This window comes from Anser cygnoides, chromosome 31 (assembly GCF_040182565.1).
Source record: "Anser cygnoides isolate HZ-2024a breed goose chromosome 31, Taihu_goose_T2T_genome, whole genome shotgun sequence".
NCBI classification, from domain to species: domain Eukaryota; kingdom Metazoa; phylum Chordata; class Aves; order Anseriformes; family Anatidae; genus Anser; species Anser cygnoides.
This window is the reverse complement of record NC_089903.1, coordinates 1399836-1415693: the sequence shown is the minus strand read 5'-3', so window position 1 is coordinate 1415693 and position 15858 is coordinate 1399836. Positions and strand designations below refer to the sequence as shown.

General features: G+C 61.8%; 1 protein-coding gene across 1 annotated transcript in view; it reads right to left on the bottom strand.

The window, feature by feature from the left end:
* Window positions 1–369: 369 nt before the first annotated feature.
* ACAP1 (ArfGAP with coiled-coil, ankyrin repeat and PH domains 1) overlaps window positions 370–15858 on the bottom strand; it is a 39366-nt gene continuing 23877 nt past the window's right edge. Inside the window, 10 exon segments of the mRNA XM_066985263.1 lie at window positions 370–583; window positions 965–1014; window positions 1113–1223; window positions 2013–2122; window positions 2218–2390; window positions 3031–3170; window positions 4391–4485; window positions 4593–4662; window positions 7103–7284; window positions 8256–8370. Coding sequence (XP_066841364.1) covers window positions 483–583; window positions 965–1014; window positions 1113–1223; window positions 2013–2122; window positions 2218–2390; window positions 3031–3170; window positions 4391–4485; window positions 4593–4662; window positions 7103–7284; window positions 8256–8370 — 1147 coding nt within the window. The 3' untranslated portion in view covers window positions 370–482.

Here is a 15858-nt window from a genome sequence, read left to right as displayed (position 1 = left end):
AACCCAACCAGGATCCAGTCTAGATAATGTATTTGGGGAGGGGGCCACCCCGTCGGGAGCCATTTTAGGTAGGGAGCTGTGAAGGTCAGTTCTTGGTGACCCAGCTCACGTTGAGCGCTCGGTTCTAGGTAACACAACCATTTGAGATGGGAGATTTGGGGGGGGCTGGTTCTAGGTTGCCCACCCACAGCCCATCATGGGGAGCAGATCTGGGGGGGGGTGGGTTCTGGAGGACCTATTTGGTGCCCATTTTGGGGGTGGGACGTTCTAGGTGGCCCAACCAGGGCCCATTTTGGGGGAGGTTCTAGGTAGCCCAACCAGCCCTGTTCTAGGTACTGCATCAGATGTTCAAGGACCATGGCGGGGGGGGGAGGCTGAGGCATGGCTTTATTCTATTGGTAGCTGCCTGCAAGGGGGCGGGGCCTGCCCCAGGGGGGTGGGGCCTTCCAGAGGGGGGCGGGGCATGGCCGGAAGGGGCGGAGCTAGAGGGTGGTGAGCTTGTGGTGGGGGCGGGCGAGCTTCTCGGGGTGGTCGGAGGCCATGAGGGAGATGTCGCGGAAGATGTCGAGGTAGGTGTCGTCGCCTGCAAGGGGGGTGGGCGTGGGTGGGGGGGGCCCCAACACGGGGACGCCCCCCCTTGAAACCTCCCATCAGGGGACCCCAAATTTAAGGAAGCCCCCCCCCGACTCACAAAGGATCAGCCCAAACTCAGGATCCCCCCCCAAAACCCCTATTGCCCCCCCTCCCAGTTGAGGGTCTCCCCCCCCCATCCTTTTTCCCTCCGAACTCGAGGATACCCCCAAATTTCACGACCCCCCCCTTTTTTATTTCCCAGACCCCCCCCCCCAAACCCACTCCTCTGCGATCCCCGCCAGAAGCCCCCGTACCCAGGTTCACCCCCAAACCCAGAGCCCCCTCCCCAAATCCTGAAGCTCAGCCCCTGCCCCCCCCAAAAAAAACCCACCAGTCTGCCCCTGGGCAACGTCCAGCTCCCGCATCTTGGCCAGCCGCAGCCTGAGGGGGAGAAAGCAGGGGTGGGGGGTGAAGGGGGGGGTTCCCCCCACCCAAGGGTGCTGCCCCCCCCCCCCCCCGACACCCAAGGGTGCACTCACAGGGTGACGATGTCGGCGTTGGCCAGCTCGATGGCGATGGTGAGGGCGTCCTTCCCCTCCGCGTCCACCGCGTTCATGTCAGCCCCCCGCTTCAGGAAGAGGCAGGCCAGGCTGGAATTTGGGGGGGGGGGGGGGGGAGATAATATGGGGGGGGGGTCAATAATTGCGGGGGGGGGGGGTCAGGGGTCTGAGGTCTCCCATCCAGGTGCCGAACAGAGCTGCACCTGCTTAGCTTCCCTGCAGAAGAAGCTGTGCTGGTGCTCCCCTTGGAACCCGCCCCCCCCCAAAAAAAAGGGAGTAATAGGTGCCCCAAAAGGGGATAAGGAGCCCCCCCCCCCCCCCCCCCCCACAGGATGGGTCCCCCCCCCGGAAAGGAGTTGGGACTGGTCACCCATCCAGGAACCAAATGGGGCAGCCCCTGCTTAGCTTCCGAGCTGGCTGTGCTGGGGGGGGTGCCACCACCACTCATAAAATGGGGGCTTTGTAAGCTGCCCTCCCAGTATGCTACTGGGGGGCACTGGGAGCACCAGAGGAACAGGAAAATAACCCCAATACACCACTGAGGCTCCTCTGGGGGGTAAAGTGTGTGGTGGGGCTGATTCAGGACTGCAATTAAGGGTGAAACCAAACAGTAGCAGTCACCCATCCAGGGAGCAAACGGGGCAGCCCCTGCTTAGCTTCACCAAGTGACCGTGTTAGGGGTGGGCACCGCCACCATTCATGAAATAGGTGCTGAGCTAAGGGTCACCCATCCAGAAACCAAACAGGGTACCTCCTGCTTAGCTTCCCATCCAGCACTCGTTAGGGGTGGGCACCGCCACCATTCATGCAATAGCAGTGCTGAGCAGCACCCCCCGGGAGCCCCCCCAGTTCCCCTCCCAGTTCGTTACTGGGACGCACCCAGTGTGGCCCAGCATGGTGGCGTGGTGCAGCGGCCCCCGCCCGTGGCTGTCGCTCTGGTTGACGCTGGCTCCATTCTGCAGCAGGAACTCGCAGGCCAGCAGGGAGTTCTAAAAAAGGGTGGGGGGGGGTGGGGGGGGCACAGATTTAGGGGTGCCCCCGGCACCCAACGTGGGGGTGTCGTTCCCGCGTGCCCCCCCCTTACCGCGGCCACGGCCTGCAGCAGGGGTGTGCGGTTCTCCTCGGCCGCGTTCACCCAGCCGGGGTCGGCGCCGTGGGCCAGCGCGTCGGCCATGGTGGGCAGGCGCCGGTGCTGGGCCGCCCAGTACAGCAGCGCCCCGGGGTGCAGGCTGGGGGGGCCCTCGGCCTCGCTGGGCTCTGCGGAAGGGGGCGGGGGGGTGTCAGGACACGCCCACTACGCCATCTGCCACGCCCACCCGCCACAAGCCACGCCCACTCGTCGCAAAGCCACGCCCACCCCAGCCGACCACACCCGGCTCCATTGAGATGAAGTGCAGGTGGGGGGCAGGAGCCCTGCCCACCTGTCTTGGAGGCCCCGCCCACCCTGGAAGCCCCGCCCACCTGTCTTGGAGGCTCCGCCCCCCAGACGCCCCGCCCACTTGTATTGGATGCCCCGCCCACCCTGGAAGCCCCTCCCCTTATCGCGAAGCCCCGCCTCTCCACCCCAAACCCCGCCCCTTCAGCACAAACCCCGCCCCTCCCACCACAAGCCCCGCCCCCTTTAAGGATAAGCCCCTCCCCTTTAAGGATAAGCCCCTCCCCTTTAAGGACAAGCCCCGCCCCTTTAAGGACAAGCCCCGCCCCTTTGCTAAGCCACGCCCCCCCTGCTAAGCCCCACCCCCAACCCCTGCCCGTGCCAAGCCCCCGCCATGTTAAGCCCTGCCCCCAACCCAAGCCCCGCCCCCTTACCATAAGCCCCGCCCCGACACAACCCCGCCCCTAGCTCAAGCCCCGCCCCTTCCCCCCTCCCCCACCCCGCGAGGCCCCGCCCCCTCACCCTGGGAGCCGCGGTGGGCGGGGCTTCCTCGGGGGGCGGGGCCTGGGCGCGGGGGGCGGGGCTTGGTGCCCCCCCCCGGCAGGCGGGTGACGAATTTCTTCTCCACGTACTTGGCGCGGATCCAGTCCTCGCGCTGCGCCCTGGGGGGGGGGGGGCACGGGGGGGGTCCTGGGAGGGCTGGGGGGGGGGTCCTGGGGGGACTTGGGGGGTTTGGGGGGGGGCTGGAGGGGTTGGGGGGGGTTTGGGGGGGGGCTGGGGGGGCCTTGGGGGGGCTGGGGGGGTCCTGGGGGGGGCTTGGGGGTCTGGGGGGTTCCTGGGGGGGGTTGGAGGAGGCTGGGGGGGTCCTGGGGGGGGTCCTGGGGGGGCTGGAGGAGGCTGGGGGGGTCCTGGAGGGGGCTTGGGGGTCTGGGGGGGTCCTGGACGGGGATGGAGGAGGCTGGGGGGGTCCTGGAGGGGGCTTGGGGGTCTGGGGGGGTCCTGGACGGGGATGGAGGAGGCTGGGGGGGTCCTGGAGGGGGCTTGGGGGTCTGGGGGGGTCCTGGACGGGGATGGAGGAGGCTGGGGGGGTCCTGGGGTGGTCCTGGGGGGGGCTTGGGGGTCTGGGGGGGGGGCTGGGGGGTCCTGGGGGGTGTCCTGGGAGGGTTTGGGGGGCCTGAGGGGGTCCTGGGGGGGTCTTGGGGGGGTCCGGGTGGGGCTGTGGGGGGGATTGGGGGGGGGGTTCCTAGGGGGGGCTGGGGGGGTTGAGGGGGGTCTTGGGGGGGTCCTGGGGGGTTCTGGGGGGGCTTGGGGGGTGCTGGGGGGGTCCTGGGGGTGCTGGGGGGATCTGGGTGGGGCCTTGGGGGGGGATTTGGGGGGGTTCCTAGGGGGGCTGGGGGGGCTGAGGAGGGGTCTTGGGGGGGTCCTGGGGGGGCTGGGGGGGCCCTGGGGGTGGTCTTGGGGGGGTTCTGGGGGGGTCCAGGGGGGCCTTGGGGGGGGTTTGGGGGGTCTTGGGGGGGTTCCTAGGGGGGCTGGGGGGGGCTGGGGTGGTCCTGGGGGGGCTGGGGGGTCTGGGTGGGGCCCTGGGGCGGGATTTGGGGGGGTCACAAGGGGGTTCCTAGGGGGGATTTGGGGGGCTGGAGGGGATCGGGGGGTCCTGGCAGGTCTTGGGGGGGGGTCTGGGGGGGTCTTGGGGGGCTGGAGGGGATCGGGGGGGGGCTGGGGGGGTCCTGGGAGGGCTTTGGGGGGGCTGGGGGAGTTATGGGGGGGGCCGGAGCCCCCCCCCAAATTGGGGGTCCCGGGGGGGGGTCTTGGGGTCTGGGGGGGGTTATGGGGGGGGGGAATCCAAGCCCCCCCAATTTGGGGGTGCCGGGGGGGGTCTCACCGGGAGCAGCCGGGCTGGGGCCTCTTCACCCCCATCTCGTCCACGCGCGCCTCGTAGATGCGGTTCAGCGCCCGGTTCCCCAGCTCGCACATCAGCTTTTTTTGGGGGGGGGGGGCACCCATGGGTGTCACTGCGGGGGGGGGGGGGGCGACCCCCCCGGACCCCCCCCCCCCCCCCCCCCCATCCCAGTGCTCCCAGTTACCTTCACCAGTTCGGGCTCCCACGAGTCCAGCGTCAGTGAGCGCACCTTGGAGAAGTGGACCCCCAGGCTCCTGGTTTTTTTTTTGGGGGGGGGGGGCGTTAAGGGGGAGCCCCAAAATCCCGGGGGGGTGGGCCAAAAATCTGGGGGGGGGGGGCCCAAAATTCGGGGGGGGGTTGGGGGGGAAATGAGGGAGGATTTGGGGGAGGGGGTTGGGGTTTTGGGGGATGTTTTTTGGGGGGGGGGGCCTTAAGGGGGGGGCCCCAAAATCCCGGGGGGGACACCCCAAAAATCTGTGGGGGGGACCCCAAAATTCGGAGGGGGGCACCCCAAAATTCTGGGGGGGGTGGGGGGGAAATGAGGGAGGATTTGGGGGGGATTTGGTGGTTTTGGGGACTTTTTGGGGGGGGGGGGGGGGTGTTAGGGTGGGGGCCAAAATCCCGGGGGGGACACCAAAAATCTGGGGGGGGACCCCAAAAATCTGGGGGGGGACCCCAAAATCTGGGGGCAGGACCCCAAAATTCGGGGGGGGGGAATCCCAAAATTTGGGGGGGGTAGGGGGGGAAATGAGGGAGGATTTGGGGGGGATTTGGGGGTTTTGGGGACTTTTTTTGGGGGGGGGCGTTAAGGGGGGGGGGGGCCAAAATCCCTGGGGGGACACCCCAAAAATCCGGGGGGGGAACCCCAAAATTCGGGGGGGACCCCAAAATTCGGGGGGGGGACCCCCCAAAATTCTGGGGGGGTTGGGGGGGAAATGAGGGAGGATTTGGGGGGGGATTTGGGGGTTTGGGGGACTTTTTTTGGGGGGGGCGTTAAGGGGGGGGCCCCAAAATTCCTGGGGTGGGACCCCAAAAATCTGGGGGGTGGGACCCCAAAATTCGGGGGGGCACCCCAAAATTCTGGGGGGGTTGTGAGGGAAATGAGGGAGGAGGCAATTGGGGGGTTGGGGGACTTTTTGGGGGGGGGCGTCGGGGGGGGGCAAAATCCCGGGGGGGACACCCCAAAAATCCGGGGGGGGAACCCCAAAATTCTGGGGGGACCCCAAAATCCTGGGGGGTGCGTTAGGGGGGAAATGGGGGGGATTTGGGAGCGGTGTTGGGGTTTTGGGGGGGTTGGGGGGGATTTGGGGGTTGGGGATGGGACTTTGGGATCAGGGGGAGGATTTTGGGGTGCGGGTACGGGATTTTGGGGTCTGGGAATGGGATTTTGGGATACGGGGGCAGGACTTTGGGATACAGGGATGGGATTTTGGGGTACAGGGACTGGATTTGGGGGTTTGGGGACAGGATTTTGGGGTCCGGGGACAGGACTTTGGGGTATGGGGACGGGATTTTGGGACACAAGGATGGGATTTTGGGGTCTGGGGATGGGATTTTGGGGTCTGGGACAGGACTTTGGGATCTGGTGACGGGACTTTGGGGTTGGGGGGAGGATTTGGGGTTATGGGGATGAGATTTTAGGATACGGGGATGGGATTTTGGGGTGCAGGTACAGGATTTTGGGGTATGGGGACGGGATCTGGGGGTACAGGGATAGGATTTTGGGGTATGAGGTGGGACTTTGGGATACAGGGACAGGATTTTGGGGTCTGGAGCAGGACTTTGGGATACGGGGGCTGGACTTCGGGGTCGGGGGCAGGACTTTGGGATACAGGAATGGGATTTTGGGGTCGGGGGAGGATTTTGGGGCACAGGGACGGGATTTTGAGATAAGGGAATGGGATTTTAGGGTCTGGGCAGGACTTTGGGATATGGGAGTGGGACTTTGGGGTCGGGGACAGGATTTTGGGGTGCAGGTATGGGATTTTAAGGTATGGGGATGGGATTTTTGGGTATGGGGCAAGACTTTGGGATCCGGGGCCGGGACTTTGTGGTCAGGGGGAGGATTCTGGGTCGGAGACAGGACTTTGGGATACAGGGATGGGGTTTTGGGTTCGGGGGAGGATTTTGGGACACAGGGATGGGATTTTGAGATAAGGGAGCGGGATTTTGGGATCTGGGCAGGACTTTGGGATATGGGAGTGGGACTTTGGGGTCGGGGGCAGGACTTTGGGGTCAGGGGATGGGATTTTAGGGTATGGAGACGGGATTTTGGGGTGCACGTGTGGGATTTTAGGGTACAGGGATGGGATTTTGAGGTACGGGGATGGGATTTTCAGCTATGGGGAAGGAGTTTGGGATCCGGGGCTGGGACTTTGGGGCCGGGGACAGGATTTTGGGGTGCAAGTATGGGATTTTAAGGTATGGGGATAGGAGTTTTGGGTATGGGGCAAGACTTTGGGATCTGGGGCTGGGACTTTGGGGTTGGGGGGAGGATTTTGGGGTCTGGGCAGGACTTTGGGGTCAGGGGATGGGATTTTAGGATATGGAAACGGGATTTTGGGGTACAGGGACGGGATTTTGAGGTACGGGGATAGGATTTTCAGCTACGGGGCAAGACTTTGGGATCCGGGGACAGGACTTTGGGGCCGGGGACAGGATTTTGGGGTTCGGGGGGGGGGCCTTTCGGGGTACCTGTGGATGCCGGAGCACTCGATGCACAGCGTGATGCCCAGGTTGACGCTGGCCCAGTCGGGGGCGGGCTCGCGGCAGTCGCAGCAGCTCCCGTTCCCCTCCAGCCCCAGCACGGCCCCCAGCACCTCGCGGCCCCCCCGGGACCCCCGCGGCCCCGGCGCCGAGCCCGGCCTCTCGGGGGGCTGCGGGTGGTGGGGGGACCCCCCCCGGGGTGGTTGGGGGGGGGGGGGGTCCCGATACCCCCAGAGCCATATATGACCCATATCTACCCCATAAAACCCCAGAAGTGCACTTTTAGGGGGCCCCTGACCGCCCCCCCAAGAAATTTGGGGATCCCTATAACCGCCAGGGGAGGATTTTGGGGTCCCTGACTCCCCCCCCTAAAGATTTGGGGGCTCCGCTATACCCCCCAAGGGAGGATTTGGGGGTCCCAGAGCCCCCCCCATAAGGATTTTTGGGTCCCAGAGCCCCTCCCACAAGGATTTGGGGGTCCGCGATAACCCCCACGGAAAGATTTTGGGGTCCTTGGTCCCTCCCCAGGGAAGAATTTGGGGTCCCTGACCTCCACCCTAGAAAAGATTTGGGGGTCCCAGAGCCCCCCCTAAAGATTTGGGGGCTCCCCTATGCCCCCCAGGGGAGGATTTTGGGGTCCCAGAGCCCCCCCATAAGGATTTTGGGGGTCCCTTATAACCCCCAGGGAAAGATTTTGGGGTCCCTGACCCCCCCCCCAAAGATTTGGGGGTCCCCTATAACCCCCAGTGGAGGATTTTGGGGTCCCAGAGCCCCCCCCATAAAGATTTGGGGGTCTCCTTTGCCCCCCCATGGAAGGATTTCGGATCCCATAACCCCCCTAAGACCTTTTTGGGGCTTATCCCAAAGCTTTTGGGGTTCCCAGACCCACCTAAAGGGCCCCATAACCCCCCCCCCCCGGAAACAATTTTGGGGTCCCATAGCCCCCCCCCCGAATATTCCCCCCCCCCCCCAAATTTTTTGGGGCTCCCCTGTGCCCCCCCAAGGAGGGATTTGGGCCCCCATAACCCCCCCCCCCCAAGGACCTTTTTGGGGTTACCAGCCAGGGGAAGGGAGGGGGGTAGGATTTTTTTTGGGGGGGGGGATTTTTTGGGGTGGGGGGTCAGGATTTGGGGGTGCCCACCTGGCCGGGGGGGTCGCGGGGGGGGCCCTGGCTGAAGGCGGAGGCGATGCTGCTCTGCACGGCGCTGAGCCAGGCCCGCTGCTGCCCCGCCGAGTCCGCCTGCAGCACGCACGACCTGGGGGGGGCACCAGGATTTGGGGCGGCTTGGGGGGTTTTGGGGTTCGGGGGGGGGCTTAGAGGGGGTTTGGGGGGACTTAATGGGGTTTGGGGGGGGGGAGACGGGGGGATATGGGGGGAATTTGGGGGGTTAAGGGGGGGCGTTGGGGGAGATTTTGGGGGTTAAGGGGGGGTTAAGGGAGTTTGGGGGGGATTTGGGGGGTTAAGGGGGTTTTGCGGAGGGGCTGGGGGAGGATTTGGGGGGGTTAAGGGGGTTTTGGGGGTCGTCTGGGGGTTGGGGGTCTTTAGGAGGGTTAAAGGGGTTTTGGGGGGGATTTGGGGGAGTTAAGGGGGTTTTGGGGGGGTTTGAGGGGTTAAGGGGGATTTGGGGGGGATTGGGGGGAGTTAAAGGGGTTTTTGGAGGGGTCTGGGGGGTCTTTGGGGGTTCTGGGGGAAGATTTGGGGGGTTAAGGGGATTTTTTGGGGGGATTTCGAGAGTTAAGGGGGTTTTCGGGGGGATTTGGGGGGTTAAGGGGGTTTTGGGGGGGGTTGGGGGCAGTTAAAGGGGTTTTTGGAGGGGTCTGGGGGGTCTTTGGGGGGGTCTGGGGGAGGATTTGGGGGGTTAAGGGGATTTTTTGGGGGTGATTTCGAGAGTTAAGGGGGTTTTCGGGGGGATTTGGGGAGTTAAGGGGGTTTTGGGGGGGATTTGGGGGAGTTAAGGGGGTTTTGGGGGGGGTTGGGGGTCTTTAGGAGGGTTAAGGGGTTTTGGGGGATTTGGGGGAGTTAAGGGGGTTTTGGGGGGGATTGGGGGGAGTTAAGGGGTTTTTGGAGGGGTCTGGGGGGTCTTTGGGGGGGATCTGGGGAAGGATTTGGGGGGTTAAGGGGATTTTTTGGGGGGATTTCGAGAGTTAAGGGGGTTTTGGGGGGATTTGGGGAGTTAAGGGGGATTTGGGGGGGATTTGGGGGAGATAAGGGGGTTTTGGGGGGGATTGGGGGGCGTAAAAGGGGTTTTTGGTGGGGTCTGGGGGTCTTTGGGGGGGTCTGGGGGAGGATTTGTGGGGTTAAGGGGATTTTTTGGGGGGGATTTGGGGAGTTAAGGGGGTTTTGGGGGGATTTGGGGAGTTAAGGGGGTTTTGGGGAGGATTTGGGGGTCTTTAAGAGGGTTATGGGGGTTTTGGGGGGGATTGGGGAGAGTTAAAGGGGTTTCTGGATGGTTTTGGGGGGTCTTTGGGGGGTCTGGGGGAAGATTTGGGGCGTTAAGGGGGATTTGGGGTGGATTTGGAGGGTTAAGGGGGTTTTGGGGGGGGGTGGGGGTCTTTTGGAGGGTTAAAGGGGTTTTGGGGGGATTGGGGGGAGTTAAAGGGGTTTTTGGAGGGGTCTGGGGGTCTTTGGGGGGATCTGGGGAAGGATTTGGGGGGTTAAGGGGATTTTTTGGGGGGATTTCGAGAGTTAAGGGGGTTTTCGGGGGGATTTGGGGGAGTTAAGGGGGTTTTGGGGGGGTCTGGGGGAGGATTTGGGGGATTAAGGGGAATTTTGCGGGGTGGGGATTTGGGGAGTTAAGGGGGATTTGGGGTGGATTTGGGGGGTTAAGGGGGATTTGGGGTGGATTTGGGGCAGTTAAGGGGGTTTTGGGGGGCTTGGGGGTCTTTAGGAGGGTTAAAGGGGTTTTGGGGGGGATTTGGGGGAGTTAAAGGGGTTTTTGGAGGGGTCTGGGGGGTCTTTGGGGGGGTCTGGGGAGGATCTGGGGGTTAAGGGGATTTTTTTTGGGGGGATTGGGGAGTTAAGGGGGTTTTGGGGGATTTGGGGGAGTTAAGGGGTTTTTGGGGGGGTTGGGGGTCTTTAGGAGGGTTAAGGGGTTTTGGGGGGGGATTTGGGGGAGTTAAGGGGGTTTTGGGGGGGATTTGGGGAGTTAAGGGGGTTTTGGGGCGGATTGTGGGGAGTTAAGGGGGTTTTTGGAGGGGTCTGGGGGTCTTTGGGGGGGTCTGGGGGAGGATTTGGGGGGTTAAGGGGATTTTTTGGGGGGGGTTGGGGGAGTTAAGGGGGTTTTGGGGGGGGTTGGGGGTCTTTAGGAGGGTTAAGGGGTTTTGGGGGGATTTGGGGGAGTTAAGGGGGTTTTGGGGGGGGGTTGGGGGTCTTTTGGAGGGGTCTGGGCGAGGATTTGGGGGTTAAGGGGATTTTTGGTGGGGGATTTGGGGAGTTAAGGGGGTTTTGGGGGGATTTGGGTGAGTTAACGGGGTTTTGGGGGGGTTTGGGGGTTAAGGGGCATTTGGGGTGGATTTGGGGGAGTTAAGGGGGTTTTGGGAGGGGTTGGGGGTCTTTTGGAGGGTTAAAGGGGTTTTGGGGGGGATTGGGGGAGTTAAAGGGGTTTTTGGAGGGGTCTGGGGGTCTTAGGGGGGGATCTGGGGAAGGATTTGGGGGTTAAGGGGATTTTGGGGGGATTTCGAGAGTTAAGGGGGTTTTGGGGGGATTTGGGGGAGTTAAGGGGTTTTGGGTGGGGGTTGGGGGTCTTTTGGAGGGGTCTGGGGGAGGATTTGGGGGGTTAAGGGGGTTTTGGGGGGGTTGGGGGTCTTTTGGAGGGGTCTGGGGGAGGATTTGGGGGGTTAAGGGGATTTTTTGGGGGGGATTTGGGGAGTTAAGGGGGTTTTGGGGGGATTTGGGGGAGTTAAGGGGGTTTTGGGTGGGGGTTGGGGGGTTAAGGGGGATTTGGGGTGGATTTGGGGGAGTTAAGGGGGTTTTGGGGGGGGTTGGAGGTCTTTAGGAGGGTTAAGGGGTTTTGGGGGGGATATGGGGGGAATTTGGGGGGTTAAGGGGGGGCGTTGGGGGGGATTTTGGGGGTTAAGGGGGGGTTAAGGGGGTTTGGGGGGGATTTGGGGGGTATATAGGGGGGATTTGGGGGGGATATGGGGGAGATTTGGGAGGCTTGGGGGGTATTTGGGGGATTAAGGGAGTTTGGGGGGGTTAAGGGGGATTCTGGGGGGAATTTGGGGGGTTAAGGGGGTTTTGGGGGAGGTTGGGGGGGGGTTGATGGAGGTTAAGAGGGGTTTGGGGGGCATTTAGGGGATTAAAGAGGTTTGGGGGGATATGGGGGGGTTGGGGTTAAGGTTTTTTGGGGGGGGGATTTGGGGGGTTAAGGAGGTTTTGCGGGGGGGCTGGGGGAGGATTTGGGGGGTTAAGGGGGTTTTGGGGGTCGTCTGGGGGTTGGGGGTCTTTAGGAGGGTTAAAGGGGTTTTGGGGAGGATTGGGGGGTGTTAAGGGGTTTTTGGAGGGGTCTGGGGGAGGATTTGGGGGATTAAGGGGATTTTTGCGGGGTGGGGATTTGGGGAGTTAAGGGGGATTTGGGGTGGATTTGGGGGTTAAGGGGGATTTGGGGTGGATTTGGGGGAGTTAAGGGGGTTTTGGGGGGGATTTGGGGAGTTAAGGGGGTTTTGGGGTGATTTGGGGGAGTTAACAGGGTTTTGGGGGGTTTGGGGGGTTAAGGGGGATTTGGGGTGGATTTGGGGGAGTTAAGGGGGTTTTGGGAGGGGTTGGGGGTCTTTTGGAGGGTTAAAGGGGTTTTGGGGGGGATAGGGGGAGTTAAAGGGGTTTTTGGAGGGGTCTGCGGGTCTTTGGGGGGTCTGGGGGAGGATTTGGGGGGTTAAGTGGATTTTTTGGGGGGATTTGGGGGAGTTAAGGGGCTTTTGGGGATGGTTGGGGGGAGTTAAAGGGGTTTTTGGAGGGGTCAGGGGGGTCTTTGGGGGGTCTGGGGGAGGATTTGTGGGGTTAAGGGGATTTTTTGGGGGGGATTTGGGGAGTTAAGGGGGTTTTGGGGGGATTTGGGGAGTTAAGGGGGTTTTGGGGAGGATTTGGGGGTCTTTAAGAGGGTTATGGGGGTTTTGGGGGGGATTGGGGAGAGTTAAAGGGGTTTCTGGATGGTTTTGGGGGATCTTTGGGGGGTCTGGGGGAAGATTTGGGGGGTTAAGGGGATTTTTGGGGGGGCATTTTGGGAGTTAAGGGGGTTTGGGGGGATTGGGGGGTTAAGGGGGATTTGGGGTGGATTTGGGGGAGTTAAGGGGGTTTTGGGGGGGGGGTTGGGGGTCTTTAGGAGGGTTAAGGGGTTTTGGGGGGGATTTGGGGGAGTTAAGGGGGTTTTGGGGGGATTAGGGGGAGTTAAGGAGTTTTTGGAGGGGTCCGGGGGAGGATTTGGGGGACTAAGGGGATTTTTGCGGGGGGGGGGATTTGGGGGAGTTAAGGGGGTTTTGGGGGGTCTGGGGGTTAAGGGGGATTTGGGGTGGATTTGGGGGAGTTAAGGGGGTTTTGGGGGGATTTGGGGGAGTTAAGGGGGTTTTGGGGGGTTGGGGGTCTTTAGGAGGGTTAAGGGGGTTTTGGGGGGATTTGGGGGAGTTAAGGGGGTTTTGGGGGGATTTGGGGAGTTAAGGGGGTTTTGGGGTGATTTGGGGGAGTTAACAGGGTTTTGGGGTGATTTGGGGGAGTTAACAGGGTTTTGGGGGGTTTGGGGGGTTAAGGGGGATTCGGGGTGGATTTGGGGGAGTTAAGGGGGTTTTGGGAGGGGTTGGGGGTCTTTTGGAGGGTTAAAGGGGTTTTGGGGGGGATAGGGGGGAGTTAAAGGGGTTTTTGGAGGGGTCTGCGGGTCTTTGGGGGGTCTGGGGGAGGATTTGGGGGTTAAGTGGATTTTTTTGGGGGGATTTGGGGAGTTAAGGGGGTTTTGGGGGGATTTGGGGGAGTTAAGGGGCTTTTGGGGATGGTTGGGGGGAGTTAAAGGGGTTTTTGGAGGGGTCAGGGGGGTCTTTGGGGGGTCTGGGGGAGGATTTGTGGGGTTAAGGGGATTTTTTGGGGGGGATTTGGGGAGTTAAGGGGGTTTTGGGGGGATTTGGGGAGTTAAGGGGGTTTTGGGGAGGATTTGGGGGTCTTTAAGAGGGTTATGGGGGTTTTGGGGGGATTGGGGAGAGTTAAAGGGGTTTCTGGATGGTTTTGGGGGATCTTTGGGGGGTCTGGGGGAAGATTTGGGGGTTAAGGGGATTTTTGGGGGGCATTTTGGGAGTTAAGGGGGTTTTGGGGGGATTGGGGGGGTTAAGGGGGATTTGGGGTGGATTTGGGGGAGTTAAGGGGGTTTTGGGGGGGGGGGTTGGGGGTCTTTAGGAGGGTTAAGGGGGTTTTGGGGGGATTTGGGGGAGTTAAGGGGGTTTTGGGGGGGATTTGGGGAGTTAAGGGGGTTTTGGGGGGATTTGGGGGAGTTAAGGGGTTTTTGGAGGGGTCTGGGGGGTCTTTGGGGGGGTCTGGGGGAGGATTTGGGGGGTTAAGGGGATTTTTTGGGGGGGATTTGGGGAGTTAAGGGGGTTTTGGGGGGACTTGGGGGAGTTAAGGGGGTTTCGGGGGGGTTGGGGGTCTTTAGGAGGGTTAAGGGGTTTTGGGGGGATTTGGGGGAGTTAAGGGGGTTTGGGGGGGGGGGTTGGGGGGTTAAGGGGGATTTGGGGTGGATTGGGGGGAGTTAAGGGGGTTTTGGGGGGGGTTGGGGCTCTTTTGGAGGGGTCTGGGCGAGGATTTGGGGGGTTAAGGGGATTTTTGGTGGGGGATTTGGGGAGTTAAAGGGGTTTTGGGGTGATTTGGGGGAGTTAACAGGGTTTTGGGGGGGTTTGGGGGTTAAGGGGGATTTGGGGTGGATTTGGGGGAGTTAAGGGGGTTTTGGGGGGGTTGGGGTTCTTTAGGAGTGTTAAGGGGGTTTTGGGGGGATTGGGGGGAGTTAAAGGGGTTTTTGGGGGGGTCTGGGGGAGGATGTGGGGGGTTAAGGGGATTTTTTGGGGGGGGATTAGGGGAGTTAAGGGGGTTTTGGGGGGGATTTGGGGGGTTAAGGGGGATTTGGGGTGGATTTGGGGGAGTAAAGGGGGTTTTGGGGGGGGTTGGGGGTCTTTAGGAGGGTTAAGGGGTTTTGGGGGGGATTTGGGGGAGTTAAGGGGGTTTGGGGGGGATTGGGGGGAGTTAAGGGGTTTTTGGAGGGGTCTGGGGGGTCTTTGGGGGGGGTATGGGGGAGGATTTGGGGGGTTAAGGGGATTTTTTGGGGGGGATTTGGGGAGTTAAGGGGGTTTTGGGGGGATTTGGGGGGTTAAGGGGGATTTGGGGTGGATTTGGGGGAGTTAAGGGGGTTTTGGGGGGATTTGGGGAGTTAAGGGGGTTTTGGGGGGGGGGTTGGGGGTCTTTAGGAGGGTTAAGGGGTTTTGGGGGGGATTTGGGGGAGTTAAGGGGGTTTTGGGGGGGTCTGGGGGGTTAAGGGGGATTTGGGGTGGATTTGGGGGAGTTAAGGGGGTTTTGGGGGGATTTGGGGAGTTAAGGGGGTTTTGGGGGGGGGTTGGGGTTCTTTAGGAGGGTTAAAGGGGTTTTGGGGGGGATTGGGGGGAGTTAAAGGGGTTTTTGGAGGGGTCTGGGGGGTCTTTGGGGGGGTCTGGGGAGGATTTGTGGGGTTAAGGGGATTTTTTGGGGGGGATTTGGGGAGTTAAGGGGGTTTTGGGGGGATTTGGGGGAGTTAAGGGGGTTTTGGGTGGGGGTTGGGGGGTTAAGGGGGATTTGGGGTGGATTTGGGGGAGTTAAGGGGGTTTTGGGGGGGGTTGGGGGTCTTTTGGAGGGGTCTGGGCGAGGATTTGGGGGGTTAAGGGGATTTTTGGTGGGGGATTTGGGGAGTTAAGGGGGTTTTGGGGTGATTTGGGGGAGTTAACAGGGTTTTGGGGGGGTTTGGGGGGTTAAGGGGGATTTGGGGGAGTTAAGGGGGTTTTGGGAGGGGTTTGGGGTCTTTTGGAGGGTTAAAGGGGTTTTGGGGGGGATTGGGGGGAGTTAAAGGGGTTTTTGGAGGGGTCTGGGGGGTCTTTGGGGGGGATCTGGGGAAGGATTTGGGGGGTTAAGGGGATTTTTTGGGGGGATTTCGAGAGTTAAGGGGGTTTTGGGGGGATTTGGGGGAGTTAAGGGGGTTTTGGGGTGGATTTGGGGGAGTTAAGGGGGTTTTGGGGGGGGTTGGGGGTCTTTAGGAGGGTTAAGGGGTTTTGGGGGGGATTTGGGGGAGTTAAGGGGTTTTGGGGGGGATTGGGGGGAGTTAAGGGGTTTTTGGAGGGGTCTGGGGGAGGATTTGGGGGACTAAGGGGATTTTTGCGGGGGGGGGATTTGGGGGAGTTAAGGGGGTTTTGGGGGGGTCTGGGGGGTTAAGGGGGATTTGGGGTGGATTTGGGGGAGTTAAGGGGGTTTTGGAGGGGTTGGGGGTCTTTTGGAGGGTTAAAGGGGTTTTGGGGGGGATAGGGGGGAGTTAAAGGGGTTTTTGGAGGGGTCTGCGGGTCTTTGGGGGGGTCTGGGGGAGGATTTGGGGGGTTAAGTGGATTTTTTTGGGGGGATTTGGGGAGTTAAGGGGGTTTTGGGGGGATTTGGGGGAGTTAAGGGGCTTTTGGGGATGGTTGGGGGGAGTTAAAGGGGTTTTTGGAGGGGTCAGGGGGGTCTTTGGGGGGGTCTGGGGGAGGATTTGTGGGGTTAAGGG